This window comes from Lycium barbarum, chromosome 5, assembly GCF_019175385.1.
Source record: "Lycium barbarum isolate Lr01 chromosome 5, ASM1917538v2, whole genome shotgun sequence".
In the NCBI taxonomy this organism is placed as follows: domain Eukaryota; kingdom Viridiplantae; phylum Streptophyta; class Magnoliopsida; order Solanales; family Solanaceae; genus Lycium; species Lycium barbarum.
In genome coordinates, this window is record NC_083341.1 from 65,450,805 (window position 1) to 65,475,523 (window position 24,719).

At 39.5% G+C, this 24,719-nt stretch overlaps 1 protein-coding gene across 1 annotated transcript; it reads right to left on the reverse strand.

The window, feature by feature from the left end:
- Window positions 1-23,254: 23,254 nt before the first annotated feature.
- Window positions 23,255-24,616, reverse strand: LOC132640912 (uncharacterized). Its single transcript, XM_060357722.1, has one exon. It carries the CDS (start codon window positions 23,984-23,986, stop codon window positions 23,441-23,443), a length of 546 nt encoding a protein of 181 aa, XP_060213705.1. The 5' UTR covers window positions 23,987-24,616; the 3' UTR covers window positions 23,255-23,440.
- Between the last annotated feature and the right edge of the window lie 103 nt (window positions 24,617-24,719).

Below are 24,719 nucleotides of genomic sequence, written 5' to 3' on the forward strand. Positions count from 1 at the left end.
AGCAGTTTTTGCAGGTGAAAAGTATTTGTTTAGAAACTTTTGATTCATGTCCTCCCATGTGTGGATGGAACCTGTTGGTAGGTTCCTTTAGGTTCCTTAGCCAGGCTCTTGCATCTCCCCTTAATGAGAAGGGGGATAATCGTAATCTAATAGCATCATCTGGGATCCCATTATTTCCAAAAGTATTTAAGATTTCCATGAAATCATCCAGATGAGTATTAGGATCTTCTTGTGAGAGTCCATTGAATTGACATGTGTTTTGAATCATCTGAATCAAGGCCGGCTCAATTTCAAAATTACAGGTTGCTACTGGGGGACGCGTTACACTGGATTCTCTCCCTGTGTAAGTCGGTCGAGCATAATCTTTCAACAATCATCTAGGCCGTGCTACGACTTCATCAAATTGATCCTCCAAAATAGGATCCTGGTTGTTGACTCTCCTGTTTTGGTTTCCATCTTCTGTTCCATCCAATCCTCGTTCTAGATTGTTTCCCCTATTAGGAGGTAGTCCTTGAATTCCATCCATATTATATGGAAGTGAGCTGAGACTGTAATCGTATTCTGTGGACAACTTTTTTAATCGTCTCAAGGTTTTATTTATTTCAGGATCAAGATTGATCAACTTCCTTGAAGACGAGCGGGTCATGCACCAAAGATCTAATGTTAATGCTGCAGAATATGATAAAGAAAATTAGCTTAGAAAATTGGGTTAGTATTCAATGAATTTCACCAAAATATTACCAATCCCCGGCAACGGCGCCAAAAATTTGACGAGTATCTGGCGTATATATATTTTAACTCATACTCTGTCAAGTAATAGTATAGAAAGATATCGATCCCACAGAGATTGGAATATTTAATGCTCTACCTTGACTACTACAGTAAAAATATAATGACTTTTCGCTTGATAATCCTTATGAAAGTAATAAAATTAAAGTATCGTGATTAGAATTTACCAAATGGAAAAGATGTTGGAAATTGTGATTTCACTTGTTAATTTCATTGAGATACGAATCCTTTGGCGAATTAATTATTTCTTGCGAATATAATTAAATCGTATAATTCATAAATTATATTCATTTCAGATATATAATTATAAAATGATTACAAGGAGATGCCTGCTATAATTCTTAGATTTAAAGATGACTCCTTTCGGATATCAAAATTAATATAATTCATTACATTAATTTCTTTTTCGCAAATAAAAATTGATATAATAAGGTAAAAGAGATAAATTATAAAATCAGTAGCAAGTAATTAGGCTTATTGTATCCCAATTTAATTAACTAGATCCGTCATATTTCCAAGTATTAAAGAATTAGTTCATTTTTTCGCAAGATAAGAATGTAAAAGACGACGCAATATAGTGCATAATAGTGAGTAGCAACAAATGAAGTTAACAACAAAATATATATAGTAATTTTATTTCACGGTATTATCTCCCTTTTGACAACACAGCTTCTTGAATTCTTCATAGTACATCCCAAGGTGAGCTTCACTGTTGAGAATTCTTTTCCATTAAGGAAGTTCCTACGTATTAAAATCACTTCTTGAATCTAGCTTCCTACAAGAGAATGATTTCCCAAAGTGGGCCCTTTCTTTTCTTCTATGAAGACTTTTCAAAACAAGTAGAGAAAGGCAACTTAAAAAGTAGAAAAGAAAACTTTTTGATATCTCTTGAAAGTGTGTCCCCTGGTTGTATCTCAGCACCTCTTTTTATAGGTTTTAAAATGTATCGTTGCAGGCTTTAACTCTTCTTTAGCTCATTTGCAGATATTGATCATTGAATGTACAGCGAGTTGCAGGCCTTAACTTTGCTTTAACTCATTTGCAGATATTGATCATTGAGCTCAATGTAATATATGAACTTTTCATCTTTTCTATCTTTTGTGGGTCAACCTTGTAATTTTCTCTTTTTGTCTAGCTTCTGTTATAAATTGCTTATTCTCTTCAGGAAAGCACATTTTACCTGTAAAAATAGAAAATTAATCAGAGAAAATATAAAATATGTAAATAAAAATAGGCAAATATTCAACATTATTTAAGTGCTATCACTGTCACTCCTAGCAATCCAACCAATAAGGTCGTTTGGTAGGAGGAATAAGTTATCTCATATAGAGGGTGGGATAAGTCTCATCTATATGGGATAACTTATCCCACCTTTTATCCCATATAGATGGGATTGGGTGGGATACCAAAGGAGTTATCCCACCAACCAAATATGGGATAATTTCAATCCCATGAGACTAATAATTCCATCCCATCTTATCTCTCCTACCAAACGACGGGCCATTTACACAAATGCCCTTATTCGGGGGTGGTTTTTAATATTTGTCCCTCTAATTGCTGGTCTTTAATTTTTGCCATTCGGCACTTTAAGTGGCTGAAAATACCCCTGAAATTCTGGGTTCGAACCCCATCAGAGTATAAAAAAAACATTCGCAAAACAAAATTTCGCAGCAAATTAGGCCTTAAGGCCTAATTTCTGTAAAATCCCAACAGAGTAAAAAAAAATCATAAGGCAAGTTATGTCTTAAGGCATAACTTTACCCCCTTATAAGGCCTAACTTGGAACTACATCATAACTTAGGAGTCGTTTGGACATGATTTGAAACCATGTTTGGACATGCAATTTGGATTCCTTAAGTTGTATTTTTTCTTATAGACATAAATACCTCACAAGTTGTGACAACTTTCAAAACTTTCCCAATTCTTATACAATCTTACCTAATGAGCAAGTCATAGTTCATAACAAAATTAATACGCTACTAAAAGGCCTTTCTAAAAAGTACATCACTTGATCAAACTGTAGTTCAATAAAAAGAAAATTTTAACATGAATAGTAATGTAACTACTCTTTAATATAATCCTCCCAAATGGTACGAACATAAATAAAGGTTGGTAGAAGTTAATGAGGTCGGTAAATAGTTGGTGGGAGTAATTGTTAAAAATATCTACAAACTTATGATTTTTATTTTTTACAAAATATAAACTTATGTGTCAAGTTTTACATTTAAAATTTTTGAAATCATGATTTGAAATCCCAAATCATGGCTTTTTGGATAATTTGGGATTTCATCTCTTGAGATGAAATCGCATGTCCAAACGCTGATTTCATCTCATGACATGAAATCGCATGTCCAAACATTAAGGCCTAACTTTCGTGAAATCAAACCTTGCGATTTTTTTTTTACTAAGCCAGGGTTCGAACCCAGAACCTCAGGGTATTTTCAGCCACTTTTTTAGGCGAAGGGCAAAAATTAAAGACCAGTGCGTTTGAAGGGCAATCCGCTAAAACAATTTCCAAACAACACCTTGGGTGGGTTGGGTTGAAAATGAGCTGAGTTGTGTTGGGCTGCAATGGGCTAAAAAGTGGGTCATAGATCCCCCCCCCCCCCCCCACAAATTCTTATTAAGTGGGGGGGGTGTAGAGGGTGTAAAATGGACGGGTTGGGCTGAATTTGAACTTTTCAAAATGATTGTGTCAATAAATAAGGGGCAATTTGCAGGATTGCCCTTCGCTGGGGTTGGTGTCACGACCCGTCTAGGGGCCGTGACGAGTACCCGATACTTTTACCGAGCACCCCTTGTCTATCGTTTTACCTTTACCTCTTAGCAAGCCATGTAAACAGAGCCATTTTTTTTTTGAACATTAACATTAGCGGTGTCATTCTGAACATAGACTAATAAACTTCGTTATCACTTATACATCAACATTAACATGCCAAAACACCATATATCTAACTGTACTTAACTGACTGTACATAACTGTCTACGAGCCTCTAGACGTAGTACACTTATACATAGAAAGGGCTGAGTACTGCCATGCCCGAATATATATACACAAAATAGTACCAAGGAAGTGAGGCTCCGGAATAACTGGAGCACTGTCAACACTGCTGGTAGAGCTTCTAAGGATCAAATCCGCCTGTCTGCTGACCTGCGCGGCATGAAACGCAGCGTCCACAAGAAGGGACGTCAGTACGAATAGTGTACCGAGTATGTAAGGCATGAATAGTAATATACAGAAAATATGAATCATGTATAATGACATAAGAGAGTTACAACACATGTCCTGGGATAGAAACATAACCTGTATATATATATACCCTTGGCAGGTGCTATGCGTACTTAGCTTTCCTTTAAGAATCTTTCCTTGTTCATAGACATATACATATAAAATAGGACATCTCATATTGCCGAGGCGTCGGCAGCCGATCCATTTAACCATAAATATACACATCCCGCGTTCGGGCATCCCGCGTCCAGGACGATATCATATCATGTAATGCCAACTGATTAGGTGGATATGCGTTCATAACGCTCTGCCCTTACCTCCATTTTCCCCGTATACACATGCATATATCATGTACATATATCAGCGTCTATAGCGCTCTAGCTCTTTTATCATATACATATACGTGTGTCGTGTAGGTACATCAGCGTCTATAGCGCTCTAGCTCTTTCGTCATGTGCATGTTTTAAAAAATATATACACATATCTTACATACATTTACATGTCTTATATGCATTTACGTATCCTATATACATATGTCTCATAGGCACGCAGGAAAGCCCAAAGAAGAATCATGTAGTCATCGGAGTGACGTAAGGTCGGTGACCTCCAATTATATTATAGAATACTCGTGATCGCTTTGTCTCACCTTGAAGGAACGAGTATTTTAAGGTGAGACTACCAACGGGGAATAATATTAAAGTAAACGTAGAATGAAATCGGGGCATCATAGATGACAGTTCATAGACTTTGAAATCTTATAGAAAATAAAGTCATAGCTAGGAAATATAAATAAGATTCAAAAATTAGTTTATCATTTTCATGTTTACATAAGATACTTAGCTTAGTCATCTTAGTCATAGAGTCGTTCCGGTAGTACGTATCATAGGCATATTCTCTTATCTAACATCATTGTTATCATTATCGTCATGGAAGTGCCCTCGTTAGAGGAGTCATAGTATTTATCATTTGGTATCGAAATCGGGATCAAAGGTTCCCTTTGGATTCACTTCAAGTAAGTCAAGCAAGACTGTAAGGAAAAATCCGAGAGTAGCGGGCCCACCTCGGGCCGGATGGGGTGACGTATATGATTTACATATATTACGTGTCATGTCATTACTTGTGAGGGTCCTAGGGTAATCGGGTCCCACTTATGCAAGTTCTAAGGGTTAAAGAGGTCTTTCTATCATTTGCACACTTTCTAGTTCAATTCTATTGAACAAAAAGTGGAAAACTTTAGGTGCGGATTCCGGGGGCTAGGGTTGTCCCCGATGCTCGTACCCGACTTATTACATCTAAGACATGCCATAGAAAGAAGAGTGAAGCCTTACATACCTCTTTCCGCTCCTTTTGCTATTCCAAATTCACGTCGCAATCTCGTCAAAATCTGCAAATTGGTCATGTTTACCAAAACTCTTATTAGGGTACTTAGAGTTGAATTCTTAAGGAAACATTTGGCTACCGAAATTTCGGCAGCATTTCCCCTATAAATACTCCATCCCACCAAGTTCAACTTGGCTAATTTCAATCAACAACAATCCCGGGAATTCAAACCCGGCCAAAATATCAACCACAATTCCAACAACAACAATACGAACAACTTCCATATTCAATCAACTTACTACTTCTTCCAAAAACTTTCTAACTTTAATGAAAACAATAACAACCTCATAATCTATATTCCAACAACATCATACTAAATAAAATTAACTCATTCTCTTCCATTTTTTTCACCATAACCACACGGCCAACACCAACATACACACTACAACTTCTCAAAATTCATTCAACTTCCATTTTCCACATATCATTCACAACAATAACAACCAAACACTAATTAAAATAATTGAAGCATGACTCTTACACATATATACATACACACGGCCATGTACTATATTTCTCTCATTCATGAATTTCATCCATTTTAGCATACTACAACACATATAAACCATATATAACACATAAAATAAGATCAAAACTCACCTTTCTTCTTCAACTTCTCACTTGACTACAACTTGACAATTTGTATGATTTTGAATTTTTCTTGCTCCAACAACAACTCCACCTTGTTAATCACCCTTTACTTGGTAGAAAATGATTTTTGAAGAATTTTTATCAATTTTTCCTTGGAAATTTGATCTTGGCCGAAATGGCCTTCAACTTTTCTCCTTCTCTTTCTTGTTCTTCAACTTCTTGAATATTCTAGAGGTTGTGTGATAAAGATGACTTAGTCATCTTATTTATTGACCAAATTTTATGTAATATGGGCTTGGGCCATAACCATGGCCGGTTGGGCCTCACAAATTTGGGCCTTATTATTTTTTTAATTTTTTTGGGCCAACTCGGTTTGGTCCCGAGTTGGGCCTAGCCCACTGACCTTTCGACCTTAAAACGTTCATATCTCCTTGTACCGACGTCACCTGGGGACCCACGACCTATGGTTGGAAAGCTAATTCAATTATCTACAACTTCTAGTTCTTTGTACTTTTCCAAATTCCAAACTTATAATACCGTTTTTGCCCCTTGAAGTCAGATCACCCGAAAACGTTTTCTTAAAATATTCGTTTGGAGGACTTCCACTTTGATTTGGCCCAAGGGTCCTTCTTGAGTTGTGTTTAACTTCTCATATGTGATTCATATGAATTTTCAGATGTCCCAAAAAAATCTCGATGTGTGGGTCCCATCTCAGCAAATAATCTGACGTTCAAAAATACGGGATACAACATTCTCCCCCCCTTTAGAACATTCGTCCTCGAATGTTAAACTGGCCTCATAGTGTATCATAATACTTCGGGGAGGTCTCCTTCGTAGACATCTCACATGTCGCTTAGGTCGCTTTTATGTCGTAAGTCCATTGAGTAAGCTCTGAACGTTGGCCCTACGTTAATAAGTCCCCTTTCTGTCACGCTTTCTCCTCTTCCGTTAGTCTTGTCCGTCTCAGCCTACATGACTTTTATAGAGTTTGTAACCACTCCACACACTCTAATTTACATTGGACTACCTAGCTTCACATTCGTCTCTTGTTCCCACATTTGTGAAAATTTCAGCATATTTCCCAGGGGGTCACCCATCATGAAATTACTCTCACCCTAGCACGCTTAACCTTGAAACTTTAGTGCATTTCAGCGTCTTAGCGTTAGTATTTTCGCCCCCACTCCCTCGCACTACTTATATCACATATTATGGAACGAGTTGGGGTCTTAGCAGTTTTCGAAACGCCGCGTAACACATCTCTTCTTTTATTTACGGTTCTAACCTCCGCAATCTCTAGTATTCGTCTTTTTACCTGTGCGTATGGCTACCTTTCGTCCTAATTTCTGAATTCTTAATATGATCAGCAATATAAAGGCAACGTAGGATAGGGTAGAATCCGAATCAATTAACATACACATCATAGAAGGTGCCGAAAAAGTACCTGTGGCCGCGTCTGCGGAAGGCTCAGGGTCCTGTCGTCCTGTCAATGCATATAGGCGGTGCGGAGGACCAGCTGAACTAGGTGTCCCTCCTCTACCTCGGCCGCGGCCCGCTGGAGCTTGGGAAGTCTGTCCAAGAGGGCGTACGGTCGACGATGAACCAACCGCGGACCCGACGGGCTAGGCTTGGTCTCCCTCATACCTCAGTGGGCAATCACGCATCAAATGGCCAACTCGCCCACAAGTATAACATGCACCTGTACCTGCGCGACACTCTCCAGAATGTGGTCTACCACATCGCGCACACCGTGGCGGGGGTGGCATCATCCTGCTAGAATCAGCTCTATACTGGGATCCTGACGCCTTAGTACCCTGATCTGGTCGCGAGTGAGTAGAACGGTCAAGTCCCCTATCCGTAAATCGAGGCGGTGCACTGGCCGCCGGTTGTTCTGAATGCCTGAATAGCTCTTGTGCCTGTCCCCCTCTGTACTCGCTTCTAGTCCTGGAAAACCTGCCCCTTTTTCTGGAACCTCTATCTGGGTAACACTCCTCTCGCCGTGGCTGATATTGTTCCTCCAGATTTTGGGCGTGGACCTGGATTCGAGTAATAGTCATCCCGTCCTGGAGTGAAGCTGTCAAACATTCCTTAACCAAATGTGGCCCTAGCCCACTCACAAATCGGTGTACATGATCTCCCTTATCCGCTATCATGGCTGGGGCATACCTGGCTAATGAATTAAAACGGAGGATGTATTCTCGAATGCTCATATTTCCCTGTCTCAGGTTCAAGAACATATCGGCTCGAGCCCGTCGAACCTCTGGCGGTAGGAAATGTCGCAGGAACGCCTCAGTGAACTCCTGCCAAACCGGAGGGGGTGCATTTGCTCCCCTCGATGATATCCAGCTACTGTACCACAGAACTGCCACATCCCGCAGCCTGTATGAAGCCAACTCTACGGACTCCGTATCCGAAGCATGTATGATCCCCAGAGTCCTCAGCATCTCATCTATAAAACTCTGCGGGTCCTCCTCTGGTTTTGATCCATAAAACTCTGGAGGCTTCAGGGTGATAAAGTCGCGGGCCCTTGCACTTACCGCTCTGCCTCCCAGGTCTACATCTTGCCGCTGATCCTGCGCGGCAACGAGCTGGGTTAATAACTGGATGGCCTCTGCCATCTGCTGGCCCGAAACTGCTGGCGGTGGAACTGGAGGTGCGGGGGCTGGAGCTGGAACTCTTTCCTGCTCTGCTGGTGCAGGGGGAGCAGGAACAGTCTGAGGGGGAGCCTCATTATGAGATTCTTCTTCTTCTAGCTCCCGTTCAACTCTGCTGGCCGCCACCCCCTTGGCTTTCTCGGCCATCGTAGCCTTTTTCTTCGGCGGCATTACTGAAACCATAACACAGGTTTAGGAAAAGGAATATGGAAGCCTGGCAACTTAGCTCTATCGCACGATTTCAGAATGCAAAGAAGGTCACATTTCCTAAATGCCCTGTAGCCTCCTGTTTATAAGTGTGGCGCGCAACACACCCATAAACAAGATCTACTGGACACGGCTCGTAGACAAACTCCTAGGACCGAACTACTCTGATACCACTTCTGTCACGACCCGTCTAGGGGCCGTGACGAGTACCCGATACTTGTACCGAGCACCCCTTGTCTATCGTTTTACCTTTACCTCTTAGCAAGCCATGTAAACAGAGCCATTTTTTTTTTTTGAACATTAACATTAGCGGCGTCATTCTGAACATAGACTAATAAACTTCGTTATCACTTATACATCAACATTAACATGCCAAAACGCCATATATCTAACTGTACTTAACTGACTGTACATAACTGTCTACGAGCCTCTAGACGTAGTACACTTATACATAGAAAGGGCTGAGTACTGCCATGCCCGAATATATATACACAAAATAGTACCAAGGAAGTGAGGCTCCGGAATAACTGGAGCACTGTCAACACTGCTGGTAGAGCTTCTAAGGATCAAATCCGCCTGTCTGCTGACCTGCGCGGCATGAAACGCAGCGTCCACAAGAAGGGACGTCAGTACGAATAGTGTACCGAGTATGTAAGGCATGAATAGTAATATACAGAAAATATGAATCATGTATAATGACATAAGAGAGTTACAACACATGTCCTGGGATAGAAACATAACCTGTATATATATATACCCTTGGCAGGTGCTATGCGTACTTAGCTTTCCTTTAAGAATCTTTCCTTGTTCATATACATATACATATAAAATAGGACATCTCATATTGCCGAGGCGTCGGCAGCCGATCCATTTAACCATAAATATACACATCCCGCGTCCGGGCATCCCGCGTCGAGGACGATATCATATCATGTAATGCCAACTGATCAGGTGGATATGCGTTCATAACGCTCTGCCCTTACCTCCATTTTCCCCGTATACACATGCATATATCATGTACATATATCAGCGTCTATAGCGCTCTAGCTCTTTTATCATATACATATACGTGTGTCGTGTAGGTACATCAGCGTCTATAGCGCTCTAGCTCTTTCGTCATGTGCATGTTTTAAAAAAATATATACACATATCTTACATACATTTACATGTCTTATATGCATTTACGTATCCTATATACATATGTCTCATAGGCACGCAGGAAAGCCCAAAGAAGAATCATGTAGTCATCGGAGTGACGTAAGGTCGGTGACCTCCAATTATATTATAGAATACTCGTGATCGCTTTGTCTCACCTTGAAGGAACGAGTATTTTAAGGTGAGACTACCAACGGGGAATAATATTAAAGTAAACGTAGAATGAAATCGGGGCATCATAGATGACAGTTCATAGACTTTGAAATCTTTTAGAAAATAAAGTCATAGCTAGGAAATATAAATAAGATTCAAAAATTAGTTTATCATTTTCATGTTTACATAAGATACTTAGCTTAGTCATCTTAGTCATAGAGTCGTTCCGGTAGTACGTATCATAGGCATATTCTCTTATCTAACATCATTGTTATCATTATCGTCATGGAAGTGCCCTCGTTAGAGGAGTCATAGTATTTATCATTTGGTATCGAAATCGGGATCAAAGGTTCCCTTTGGATTCACTTCAAGTAAGTCAAGCAAGACTGTAAGGAAAGATCCGAGAGTAGCGGGCCCACCTCGGGCCGGATGGGGTGACGTATATGATTTACATATATTACGTGTCATGTCATTACTTGTGAGGGTCCTAGGGTAATCGGGTCCCACTTATGCAAGTTCTAAGGGTTTAAGAGGTCTTTCCATCATTTGCACACTTTCTAGTTCAATTCTATTGAACAAAAAGTGGAAAACTTTAGGTGCGGATTCCGGGGGCTAGGGTTGTCCCCGAGGCTCGTACCCGACTTATTACATCTAAGACATGCCATAGAAAGAAGAGTGAAGCCTTACATACCTCTTTCTGCTCCTTTTGCTATTCCAAATTCACGTCGCAATCTCGTCAAAATCTGCAAATTGGTCACGTTTACCAAAACTCTTATTAGGGTACTTAGAGTTGAATTCTTAAGGAAACATTTGGCTACCGAAATTTCGGCAGCACTTCCCCTATAAATACTCCATCCCACCAAGTTCAACTTGGCTAATTTCAATCAACAACAATCCCGGGAATTCAAACCCGGCCAAAATATCAACCACAATTCCAACAACAACAATACTAACAACTTCCATATTCAATCAACTTACTACTTCTTCCAAAAACTTTCTAACTTTAATGAAAACAATAACAACCTCATAATCTATATTCCAACAACATCATACTAAATAAAATTAACTCATTATCTTCCATTTTTTTCACCATAACCACACGGCCAACACCAACATACACACTACAACTTCTCAAAATTCATTCAACTTCCATTTTCCACATATCATTCACAATAATAACAACCAAACACTAATTAAAATAATTGAAGCATGACTCCTACACATATATACATACACATGGCCATGTACTATATTTCTCTCCTTCATGAATTTCATCCATTTTAGCATACTACAACACATATAAACCATAGATAACACATTAAACAAGATCAAAACTCACCTTTCTTCTTCAACTTCTCACTTGACTACAACTTGACAATTTGTATGATTTTGAATTTTGCTTGCTCCAACAATAACTCCACCTTGTTAATCACCCTTTACTTGGTAGAAAATGATTTTTGAAGAATTTTTATCAATTCTTCCTTGGAAATTTGATCTTGGCCGAAATGGCCTTCAACTTTTCTCCTTCTCTTTCTTGTTCTTCAACTTCTTGAATATTCTAGAGGTTGTGTGATAAAGATGACTTAGTCATCTTATTTATTGACCAAATTTTATGTAATATGGGCTTGGGCCATAACCATGGCCGGTTGGGCCTCACAAATTTGGGCCTTATTATGTTTTTGATTTTTTTGGGCCAACTCGGTTTGGTCCCGAGTTGGGCCTAGCCCACTGAACCTTTGACCTTAAAACGTTCATATCTCCTTGTACCGATGTCACCTGGGGACCCACGACCTATGGTTGGAAAGCTAATTCAATTATCTACAACTTCTAGTTCTTGGTACTTTTCCAAATTCCAAACTTATAATACCGTTTTGCCCCTTGAAGTCAGATCACCCGAAAACGTTTTCTTAAAATATTCGTTTGGAGGACTTCCACTTTGATTTGGCCCAAGGGTCCTTCTTGAGTTGTGTTTAACTTCTCATTTGTGATTCATATAAATTTTCAGATGTCCCAAAAAAATCTCGATGTGTGGGTCCCATCTCAGCAAATAATCTGACGTTCAAAAATACGGGATACAACAGTTGGTCTTTAATTTTTGTCCCTCAAATAAGTGGTCTTTAATTTTTGCCATTCGCTAAAAGCCCCTTGGTTCCTGGTTCGAACCCCTGCTCAGTCAAAAATTTAAAAACATTTCGCAAGGCATAAGTTGGGATTCGCAGGGCATAAGTTGGTTTCAAACTCTGCCTTAAGGCACAAATATATATATATATATATATACACTTATGGCCTAATTTTGAGTGAAAGTACTTATGCCTTGCGATTTTTTTTTTTTTTTTTTTTGGAGTCTGGGTTCGAACTCAGGACCTCTGGGTGTTAAGCGAAGGGCAAATATTAAAGACCACCAATTTGAGGGCAAAAATTGAAGACAACCCCAAAAGAAGGGCAATCCGCGCAAAAAAAAAAAAAAAGATAAATGAGCGGTCATTGACTCGGTTACTTTAGCTTAAATGGGTTGGGATGAATGGGCTAAAAATCGCCGACCCGCCCAATTCTTACTAAGTTTTTTTTGCTTGTTTTCTTATAGTTTGTTGAGTATCTAATAAAACTTTTTTCCTTATATTATGACTATAGATAACAAATCAAATAAAAAATATTTTTAAAAATAATTTAGACAGTTTCTCTTATTTTGCACGGATTGTCCTTCATACGGACTGGTCTTTAATTTTTGTCCCTCAAATTGCTGGTCTTTAATTTTTTTTCCCTGCTTATCATTTAGTGAAAATTTATGGGCCAAAGTACTCTTATTCGCTGGTCTATGAAACCAGAGATCTTGAGTTCGATCCCCAGCAGAGTCGAAAACTAAAATAATTTCGTAAGACAAAATTTCATAAAAACTATGCCTTTTCGGGTAAAGTTACATAAAAACTATGCCTTATCGCGCAAACTTATGTAGAAACTCATTTTATGAATTGTTGAAGATTGGATGATTTGAGATATGCTCAGTGATGGAAAAGGGAGGAAAGCTGGTATTAGATGGGTTGTCTGAATTGCACCCCAGCAGTTTGATAAAATGCCTGAGAGAACAATGTGCTCTCTTGAAGTTGGAAGATTAGATGGAGATATGTTGCTAGCTTTTTATGCATGTTAAAATTTCAGACATTAAGTTGTAACACTTTCTGTAGTTTTTACCTCCATTCGTGTTCAAAATTAGTCAACATTTCAAAAGTGTATTGTTAGTTGATACTCCATCCATTAACTTTTACTCATCATGTTTAGATTCTCGAGAGTTAATTTGACTAATTTTAGGAGCTAAATTAAATTAGATTAAATAAATATTTTAAAACTAAAATTTAGATGTTCGGAAACTATACGAAAAATATTAAAAGTTGCAATTCTTCTCAGATTATTATCATGAAAAAATACATCTGAAAATGTTGGTCAAAATACATGCAGTTCGACTCTCGAGAAGCGGAACGCGACTAGTTAAGGTGAACGGAGGAAGTATTAAATGTTGGAAGAATAAAGTATTCATTTGTTGCCTTTTATGGATTGCACGTTGTAACCATGATATGAGTTTCCCAGAAAAGTCTCTTTGCAGTTTGAGCTCTACAGCCATGGAGACAGTCGTCAATGGTGAATTTTCCAGTATCTTAGACTTCACTGGAAGTACAACCAGATTATTTTTCATTGTTTAGAAGAGTTATCATCGCATGTAACAGTTTTTGACAGATTATTGTTCATTCTACTAAATTATTGAATATAACAAATTGCAAGTACTTCAGACATCGACTACTGGGACTTGAGCCTCTCATGGGGCATGGGTGGATGTTCTTGATTTCTTTGCAATGATGAAAAAGACGCAACTCAAACAAATTAGCTTCGCATTCACTGGTGGCTTGACTGATCGACGGCAGTCAGGTCTTAGAGAGGAAAGAAGAAAACACTTTGAAAACATGACAAACGAGTAATTGATAATGCATTGACTTGACCAATGTGCTTGTATGGTTTATCTTCTAGGACGAGATGGCTAGTACGATGCTGAGCCATGACACAGCTTTCGTTCGCTGTGATCTTTTCTAACTTGAAAAGCAGTTACCATTTGATGTCCTGCAGGTGTTAATGAGATATAAGTTCAAGAAAAATGGAGGAATGAAGATGATTAAATAGTTCATATCACATGAAAATCCTCCTTAAGTCATGATTGAGCTAGAACTTAGGGTTTGGTCATATGACCTGATGCCCTTTTCCTTTTTGTTTAATTTGTTGCTTTAGTTTGTTTTGTCGGGTTTCCGACATGTTGGGCTTCTTTTATTTAGTTGATTAATAAAGTACCCACTAAGCTTTCTTAGCGGTATTGAACTTGAAAAAAAAAAAAAAAAAAAAAAAAAGAAAGAAGGAAGTATCAAGCATTTCTTTGGGGAAATCTCTTTTCTCCAGAGACAAAACATGAACAAGGTCCCCATCTAGAGGTTCCTCAAAGCTATACCAAACAAGAGAGCTCAATAAACCAGCTTCCTGCTCATCTCCTCGAGCTACTAAGAACACAACTCATAAACCTGAATACTTTCTCAAGAAGGTCGACCCTATCTGAGGGGTGAGTGGAGCTCTTATCGTTGATCAGCAATGGAGCTCAAGAGAGCAGGAATCCATTTTTGGGCGTGGAAAGAGTCGCCCTTTTACAGACGTTAAGTTCAATTCATTTCATTGCTCATCTCCTTCAACACTTCCTCCAATAACCATAGATGACGTGACCAAGTCAAAGTTTTTAAACTTGGTTGCATATGAAGCATGCCCCGACGGACCAGATGACTTTGGTGTTACATCTTATATTTGCTTCATGGATTAACGTATTGATAATACTGAAGATGTGAAGGAGGCTGAGATCCCAATGTATACTCCTTAACTTTCTTGGAAGTGATCACGAAGTAGCAAGTCTATTCAATGAGATAGCAAGACATTTGGTGCCTAATCCACATGCGTTTGTTGATGTCAAAAGCAAAATTGAGAATCATTACAATAACAAAGTAAAAGTATGCGTTGCTGAGTGGATGAACACTGCAATTGATTGATGCAGTTCTATCAGGTATCCAAACCTATTATGCAATATCGAAAAAATACAGCTAGTAATGATTCGGAACCAGCCAGCATCTTCTTCTTCTTTTTGTTGAATTCATTATTTCTTTTACCTTACTGCTATGATTGTGATTGGTCTTTGTATTGTTGTTTATATATGCGATATTAATACAAGATATGTATTTTTGTTCATGTTGTTTATATATGCGATATTAATGCAAGATATGTATTTTTGTTCATGTTTTATTTGTGTAAATACTACTTTCAAGCACACGATCATTACTCGTACCTTAAAATGAATATTAAGCAGAATATATACTCCATCTGTTCTAATTTGTATGACACTATTTTCTTATTAGTACATTTCAGAAAGAATTACAATATTCTATATTTAAAAACAATTTAACTCGACTTTTCGTTTTACCCTTAATGAGAACATATCATAGGCAGACAAATGTTATGACATGTTCAATACCACAAGTTTCAATTGTCTTATAGTCATCTAAATATTATGGCATGTTTAAAACCACAAGTTTAAAAAGATTTTCCTTTTTTCCAAATGTCTAGGAATACGGATTATGACTTGACGATATGGACTAAAGGTACTAAGATTGATGTCCGTTGACGCAAACGTTTAGGATTAGGCACAAAGATATTTGTGATCTCCAAGGAAGTTGGGACTATATATATGCTTTAATGTACAGTTCTAATTTTCTAGCTGGCTTTTCTGATACTTAGAGTGTAAATAATGGTAGGTATCCTAGATCTTTTGTATATTACTTTGTCACGTCCTTAGTCTTCAACCAAGCGCATGTGCGACACTTGACAACTTACTCACGATCTTGCTATGCCAAGTTAGCCTAGATTATAACACTTAGGATCCCTAAGAGAATGGTAGATAAGGAAGACAAGAGAAATTTTCTAAGGAAGCTTTGTATTAGAGAGAACTTGAATTGTTTTTTGCTTGATGGTTTTACAAATGAATGCCCCTCTATTTATACTACTCACCTAGGGGCTAACGGGTAAATAATAATTGTTACACAAGTCCCTCTATATTTACAAGTAGGTCCCCTCTCTAGAATTCTCTACATGCCTAGAATATTCTGAGGCTTCTCAAGAAAGTCTTCCTAGATATATTACAAGAATCTAGAGTCTTTCCAATAAAACTCTCCATGGCTCTAGAATCTTCCCACAAATGCTAACATCTTTGCCATGTAAGCATCCACCTGTCTAAAATATGTGCTTATGTGGCAAGATGACTTGGAAGATCATCACATTCTCCCCCACCTGATGTTGCGTCGACCGCGGCGCATTGCTGCAGCATAAACTCTTAAATCTTGTCTTTAAATTGCCACAAGTCTTCATATCGCTCCCAATGTGGCCTCCTCCGGTGATTGTATGTTCCAGTTAACGAGGAACAAGGCGGTGGCTTTCTTCCCTTGTCTTCGCCTAGCCTGGTAATCAATGATAGCCTCAATCTCCCGATCATAAGAGACGATGATGGTAATCAGCGCCCGACTCGACTAACCTCGACTGGGATCATCCATGTCTTCATAGTATGACATAAGCACGCTATCATGGAAGACGGGATGAATCTTACGACGAGGCGGTAACTCTAACTTATATGATATCTTGCCCACCTTGGCAACGATCCTAAACGGCCCCTCATACTTCCACTCCAAGTTCTGGTGCACGTCCCGTAGTGTCTTAAACTGCCTCGGATTAAACTTCACAAAAACCATGTCCCCAACCTTATAATTTGTGGGACGACGCTTGCGGTCGGCCCACTTCTTCATCTTCTTTGTTGCCTTGTCCAAGTAGGACTTAGCAATGTCAAGCTGCTCCTCCAACCCCTTGGCCATATAGTAAGCCCCCAAACTCTTCGCCTTAAACGCTGCCAGTAGTGAACGTGGAGTTTGTGGTTGTTGGCCTGTGGCTAGCTCAAATGGTGTTTGGCCCGTGGACTCACTCTATTGCAGGTTATAGGAGAACAGGGCTAGGTTTAAGAGCCTTGCCCTATTCTTCTGATGCGCACTCACATAATGCCTTAAATAGCACTCCAATAAGGCATTGAACCGCTCTATTTGTCCATCTGTCTACGGGTGGAAACTAGTGGAAAAGGCAGCTCCATGCCAAGTATGTCGAATAAATCCCTCCAAAAGTTCCCAGTGAAGCGGGGGTCTCGATCACTGATGATATGACTTGGTAAGCCCCAATATTTCACCATGTTCTTGAATAATAGCTTGGCGGCTTCCTTAGTTGTACATCCTAGTGACGCAGGCATGAAAGTGGCATACTTCAAAAATCTATTCACGACCACCATGATAGTGCCATAACCGTCAGACTTCGGTAGACAGGTGATAAAGTCCATAGTCACGCTCTCCTATGGATGCTCCGCAACTGGTAGTGGCTCCAAAAGTCCCCCGGGCTGTCTTTGCTCAACCTTGTCTTATTGGCACACAAGACAAGTCTGCATATAACACTCTATGCCCTCTCGCATGCGCAGCCAATAGTGTCGTGGCTCTCCTTCATAATACGCCGCCTAATATCTCCAAACTTCGCACGTAGACCCTCCAACCTGTGGTGAGCAATAGACCATTTTCCACACAAAAATTCCTCGTCTTCCCCGAGCGGCTAACTCCATAAGTTGCTTAGCTGCGGGATCATGTTCCATGCTTTCCTTTACAGCCTCTCGAATGTCCCAACTTGCTGAAGTAATTACAACAAGCTCGGCCTTTCTACTCAAGGCATAGACTACAACGTTACCCTTGCCCGGCTTATACTCCAGCACATAGTCGAACTCAGCCACGAAATCTTGCCACCTAGCCTGCTTCGGTGTGAGCTTCTTCTGTGTCTGAAAGTAGCTAGTGGCCACATTTTCAGTCTTGACCACGAACTTCGACCCCAGCAAATAATCTCTCCATGTATGAAGACAATGCACAATGGCAGTCATCTCCTTCTCTTACACCGTGTAACGCTGCTCCATATCGTTCAACTTACGACTCTCGATCACAAATTATGAGTAGCCCCAATGTCTACTAGTGCACGAGCGGGCTTCTTGTTGATGGTGAGGTCCATGTACTGTTGTTATTCTTGTTGGTTTGACTATCTTGCTTTGTGACAGCGCCACATAGTCTAAGCGTCCCTAACTGGGCAGTGCCAGAACTTTGTGCTTGCGTCTGTAAGCCTCTAAGAGCACTAATATGCATAAACTGGTCGGGACAGGGCCCCGACGTACCCATAGCCATACTCATAATATATATATACATGTATGTGTTCCTACTCAAGACTCTGACCAACAACTCCAGAGAAATGGAGTTCAACAACCAACCGCTGAACATCTGGTACCCTACCGTGGCAACACACCTAACCTATCAATTTGTGGATGTGGACATGATCACAGCGCACAAAAAAGGCGTCAGTACGAAATATGTACTGAATATGTAGAGCGGTAAGTGTAAGCATAAGAAATATAAATAACAAGAGGAGAGATATAGAGTCAACCTGAACTCTGAAACAAGCCGTTGAGGGCAATCATAACCACAACGTGAATATAACTGTATGCTCGTAAAAATCATTCCTCACAGTGGAGGATTATAACATATCGTATCATATAATAATATATATCCTTCTGTGGGGTGAGCTCATCATCATATCATCATCTCCACCCAACTGATTAGTAGTATGCACAGCTACGTGCGTACCCGGCCGTATCTAACACGACACGGTAATGAAAAAAATACATCTAGGTGCACATCTACGTGCTTGCCGGGCCGACTATAGCGTGGCGCGGTAATGAAAGTAAAACATATTTTTATAAGTGCAATACAAGACCGACCTCAGAAGAGACATCATAGAAACAGTCGGAGTGACCTATCATCGTTATCCTCCGACTACTGTTATTTTCACTACGTTCATCATTCTTTAATCAATAGGCCAAAGAAATAAAAGTATAGGGAAACACCTTGTTATGAATTATACACAAAGCCGAAGTTAGCCAAACTCTTATGAAATATGATCGACACAACTTTTATCTGAAAAAGTGTACCAATGGGAGGTTCGTCACCATTGAGAAATAAACAAGAAGATAAGGATTAACTCAATTAAAGGAAGTACAATCAACTCAACTTTGACGTGAAGTGTACCGTAATGAATGTCATTATTCATTCGATAAACAAGAGGGATACAAAATGCAAAAGGTACTTCAATACAAGCTATTCATGAGAAAAGGGTAAGCTTAACCATTTTGGAACATAATCGACACAAGTTGAACGGAAAGTCTTTTAATCGATAATTAAAAGGAGATATGGAACGTGGAACATGCTTTGGTACAACTCATAGATGAAGTATGGGTCAGCTCAATTATCATGAAACGCGATCGATCAAGTTAACGGAACAACTTTTCAATGAAAGGTCATATGAAATCTAGTCATGCCACAAAGAGAATAGAAAGCCCTACATACCTCGTTGATGGAATTATGTATGTTTCCCGAGTCCTTGAACGCCTTACGAATGATTGCCTATATAATACCAACCATTCGGGATCAAAATCAAGTTCATAGCTCATAGGATTTTTCATTTAGACATTTAATGGAGCAACTTGCGAGCATAAGTTAATAGGCTTATTTGTAGCTTAATTCTCCCGTAGACGCTACCATATCCCACTTTTATGTTCCTTCTCATCATTACGATACCATCCATATCACCACAGCTCCAAACAACCTACCATAACCATACAAAATATCCCAACAATTAAGCTATATTCATGATAGTTAACAAGGACTTATTCTTATGGGATTTTCTCCAATTTTCTAGGTCTAAACGTTTGTAAAGTTCAAGGAGATTCAAAGAAGGTTAAAACATACCTCAAGTGATGTAGAACACTTCAAACTATAAATTACTTCAAGGCGAATTTTTCATCTGAGAAGCAAAATAGTGAAGAAATCACGATTCCGTAATCGCCATATTGTTCTTCATGTTAAAGTTGATAGATTTGCTCTTGGTTTGGATTGAGATTGATGGACGATTCATTGGAGAGAGTTTGAAGGTTTTCCAGGTCATGGATAGTGAGAAAATGAAGTAAAATTCGTGCAGGGGATCTTTTATTTGACCTAAAGTGAGCAGTAACTGACCTTGCTTGCTGTTCGCGCGGCAGTTTGCGTCCGTGGACAAAAATGCGAATATCTCTCTACTCCGACGTCTTATCGACAAACTGTTAAATGAATTGAAAACTAGACTCGTAGAATTTCGATTCGGTGGGTAGATCACCCCATAACTCCAAGTTTATTGAGAGAAAAGCTCCACGACATCTGACCAAAATTTCAGTGAAATTTACAAACTTAACGTGCGACGCCCTTTGCCGACTTTCGTGTTACAACTCGTTTTACTTCCAAACTTAACAAGAGACCATTATACAATTCAAATAATTCATATCATTACTTGCTTAGCATGTGAAGCACTCCTAATCTCACCCAAAATTACAAGTTATCGTATTCCCAACTTGCCGACTTTTGACGAAACTCATCCTTCTTTTATTCATTCACCCTCCAAACCTTCCGCCACTTAATAATCTTATTTATAGACTCTTATAACCATTTATATTAATAATCTCAATCCCTTTTAACCTCAAGATAATTTCTTTTTGAACTTGCATCGATTAACTCATAATGCAACTTTAACGTAAGAAAATCCAGAGTGTAACAACATCGCTACCCCTTGACTCATTGCCTTGTCATTTGTCATGATTATCATGCTTGAAGTCCATCAAATACTTGGCCTCCACTAGGGCTTGTTCTATATCAGCGACTTGACGGTGTTGCAACTTCTGCTCAGCCCAATTTTGCAACACGTTTATAAAGTGAAACAACAAGTCATCGCTGGTGAGGTTGGGTATTTGAAGCATAAGGGTGGTGAAATCCTTGGCATAGCCTCGTATGATCCCTATCCACTTTAACTCTCTTAGGTTGCGCCTTGCCTCGTACAAGACATTATTTAGGAAGAACTGTCGCTTGAACTCGTTCTTGAACTGATCCCATGTGCTGATTGTGCATAAACCTTTCTTAGCATCAACGACCTTTCTTCTTCACCATAACAAGGCAGTCTCTGATAGGTACAACACAGCGGTGTTGATTTTGGCCTCATTGTCCCTAACTTTGCTATGCCTGAAATAATTCTCCAAGTGCCAAAGAAAGTTCTCCACTTCTTGTGCATCACGAACCCCTTTGAGCACTAGTGGCTTGGGAGCCTCGATCTTAGCCTCCCTTGTTACAACAACATTACTGGCTGTCTCGATCATGCCAGCGTCCACCTGCTCTTCGAGTGCCACTATCTTTGCCTTAATGGCATCGATAGTACTTAACGCCTCCATGAGTCTGCACTCTAAGGCAATGATGGTTTTCTTTACCTCAATCTCAGCCTGCGTACACCCCTCCAAGTCATTTCGGATGTTTTCAATCTCTTCAAGAGTGTGCCCCTCAAGGACGCTAAGGGTGCCCTGCACCTTCCCCAGACGTTGGCCAAAAATGTCGATAGCGTCCATCCCAACATTAACCTTCATAACCCACTCTTTACAGCGAGACTTCCTTGGACAGGACATCTACTTCATCCTCAATCGCCTCAGTGGTAGATGGTTCTTGGGATGTAAACCCTTCGTTTGGCACAACCTCTAGTGGCACCTATTGGCTCTTGTTGGCGCATTCCTCTTTTTGTTATGGCTATTCATGCCAGCGGCATCCTGGGTGACGTTCGCTTGGGTTTTAGCAGCGTTTATTTCTCCGTCGTTTGCCATCCCCTTTTTCGCAACCTTTGCTCTGATACCACGTTGTCACGTCCTTAGTCTTCAACTAAGCGCACGTGCGGAACTTGACAACTTGCTCACGATCTTTCTATACCATTTCATCCTAGATTACTACACTTAGGACCGCTAAGAGAATGGTAGATAAGCAAGACAAGAGAAATTTGCTAAGGAAGCTTTGTATTAGAGAGAACTTGAATTGTTTTTTGCTTGATGGTTTTATAAATGAATGCCCCTCTATTTATACTACTTACCTAGGGGCTAATAGGTAAATAATAATTATTACACAAGTCCCTCTATATTTACAAGTAGGTCCCCTCTCTAGAATTCTCTACATGCCTAGAATATTCTAAGACTTCTCAAGAAAGTCTTCCTAGATATTTTACAAGAATCTAGAGTCTTTCTGGGAAAACTCTCCATGGCTTTAGCATCTTCCCACAAATGGTAGCATCTTTGCCATGTAAGTATCCGCATGTCTAAAATATATGCTTATGTGGTAAGATGAATTGGAAGGTCATCACATTACGTTCTATAAAATTTTCTCTAGTATTAAATCTTGTACATCCGTTATCTGCATATTATTTTCCAGTTCTTTACTTGGAATATTTTAAGAATCATGATGCTTTAATGTAAGAAATGAAGAAGTCTCATTGCTTTGTGTTCCTTATTCTTGAGAAACTTGGGGTGCGGCCCTTCCCGGAACGCAGGATGCTTTGTGCACCGGACTGCCCTTTTATTCTTGAGAAACCTGATAAGTGTCATATTCGGAAGTATCAATCACTTAAAGTTCAGTTAGACTACTTCTCCTGAGAATGTAGTCTTGAGTATATCAGAAGTGGCGGAGCCAAGATTTTCACTAAGGGGGTTCAAACTATAAAAAAGTAAACATACGAAGAAGCCAAAGAGGGTTCAACATCTACCATATCTACATAAAGAATAATTTTAACCATGTATAAACAGTGATTTCTTTCGCCGAAAATGGTTACCCCCTCGGCCCTAGGTGGCTCCGCCCCTGTATATCAGTTGTCTGAATAGTCATTTAAAGGTCTAAGTAAAATATAATAAAAGCAATACCATCATGTGCCTCAAAGTAGTAATTTACACAAGTAAAACATAAAAAACAAAACAAATTACTAGTTCTTATACATAAACAGGAGTACAGAGATCGATCATCGTCAATAGGAGTAAGATAAAAGAAATGATGAATTAATTAACAAATATGACACACATGATTTCCTGCAGAAAAGAAGGGGAAAAACAACAGCTTGGTTTTGAATCCTATCATTACTAGCTCCCTTTTTGATGGACTGCATAATAGCTTTGGATGCCTGATAGAGATGTACCAGTAACTTGCAAACCAATAACAAAAAGTGCTGCAATAAATGCGAAAATAGTCCATGGGGTATTAAAATGAGTGTTCTACCACTCAGCAATCCATATTTTTCGTTTGCTATTGCAATGCTTGTCAATTTTGTCTTTCACATCAACAAAGGCATGTGGATTAGGCACCAAATCTCTTGCTATCTCATTGAAGAGATCTGCTACTTCTTGATCACTTCCAAGAAAGTTAAGAAGTATACCTTTTGATCTCAGCTCCTTCATATCTTCAGCATGATCAATGAGTGAATCCATGAAGCTAAGATAAGATGTGACACCAAAGTCATCTGGTGTATCAGGGCATGCTTCATATGCAACCAAGTTTAAAAACTCCGACTTAGTTGAATCATCTATGGTTATAGGTGGAAGTGTTAAAAGAGCTGAGCAATGAAAGAAATTGAACCTAACATCTGTAAGACGACGACTTTTGCCAGGCTTGAAATGGATTCCTGCTCTCTTGAGCTCCATGGCTGAACGATAGGAGCACCAGTCACCCCTTAGATAGCATCCACCTATTAAGAAAGCCTTTGGGTTTATGAGATGTGTTCTTAATATCTCGAGGAGATGAGCAGGAAGCTGATTTCTCATGCTTTCTTGTTTGGTAAGGAAAGGCCTTCTCCTTCACACTTCTTGCCAAGACAGTTTAATACTTTCTTAGAACATGTATAGCTTTCAGGATGGGGACCTTGCCCAAGTTCTGTCTGTACAGGAAAGAGAATTCCCCCCAAAGAAATCCTTGATACTTTGAATGAATCCATGACATTGAGGAGGCTTTGTATGTGCACTCGAGTTGAACATTTTAATCATCTTCATTCCTTCATTATTCTTGAACTTACAGCTCATTAACACCTGCAAAACTTCAAATGGTAACTGACTTTCAAGTAAGAAAAGATCAAGACGAATGAAAGCTATATCATGGCTCTTCATTTTGAGCTCCTTATAATTGCCAGTCTCAATGCAGTGAAAGTATTGGAGGATGAAGCATCCATCCAGGAACATCATCTGTGCAAACTCCTCGTCGCTGTAATCTTTGATCAATTCATTAGCATAACACTCCCTTACACTAGGCATAATGTTCTTGACCTTTTTGTAAATCTCATCAATTGACAGCGAATTTGTTGGAAGCCATGGTAAGACCCCACCAGGTTGTGGTTTGGTACTATCTTGATCAGCAAACTGAATTGCCAATAGCTCCTTGTACTTCTACATAGGTTGAAGCTTTGGTTTTCCATGGTGAAATGGACCGATAGCAACCACAAGGGGCTCATAACACCTTACGTTTGATTTAATCTCGCGATGCATTTTTTGGCTTCTGCGATGA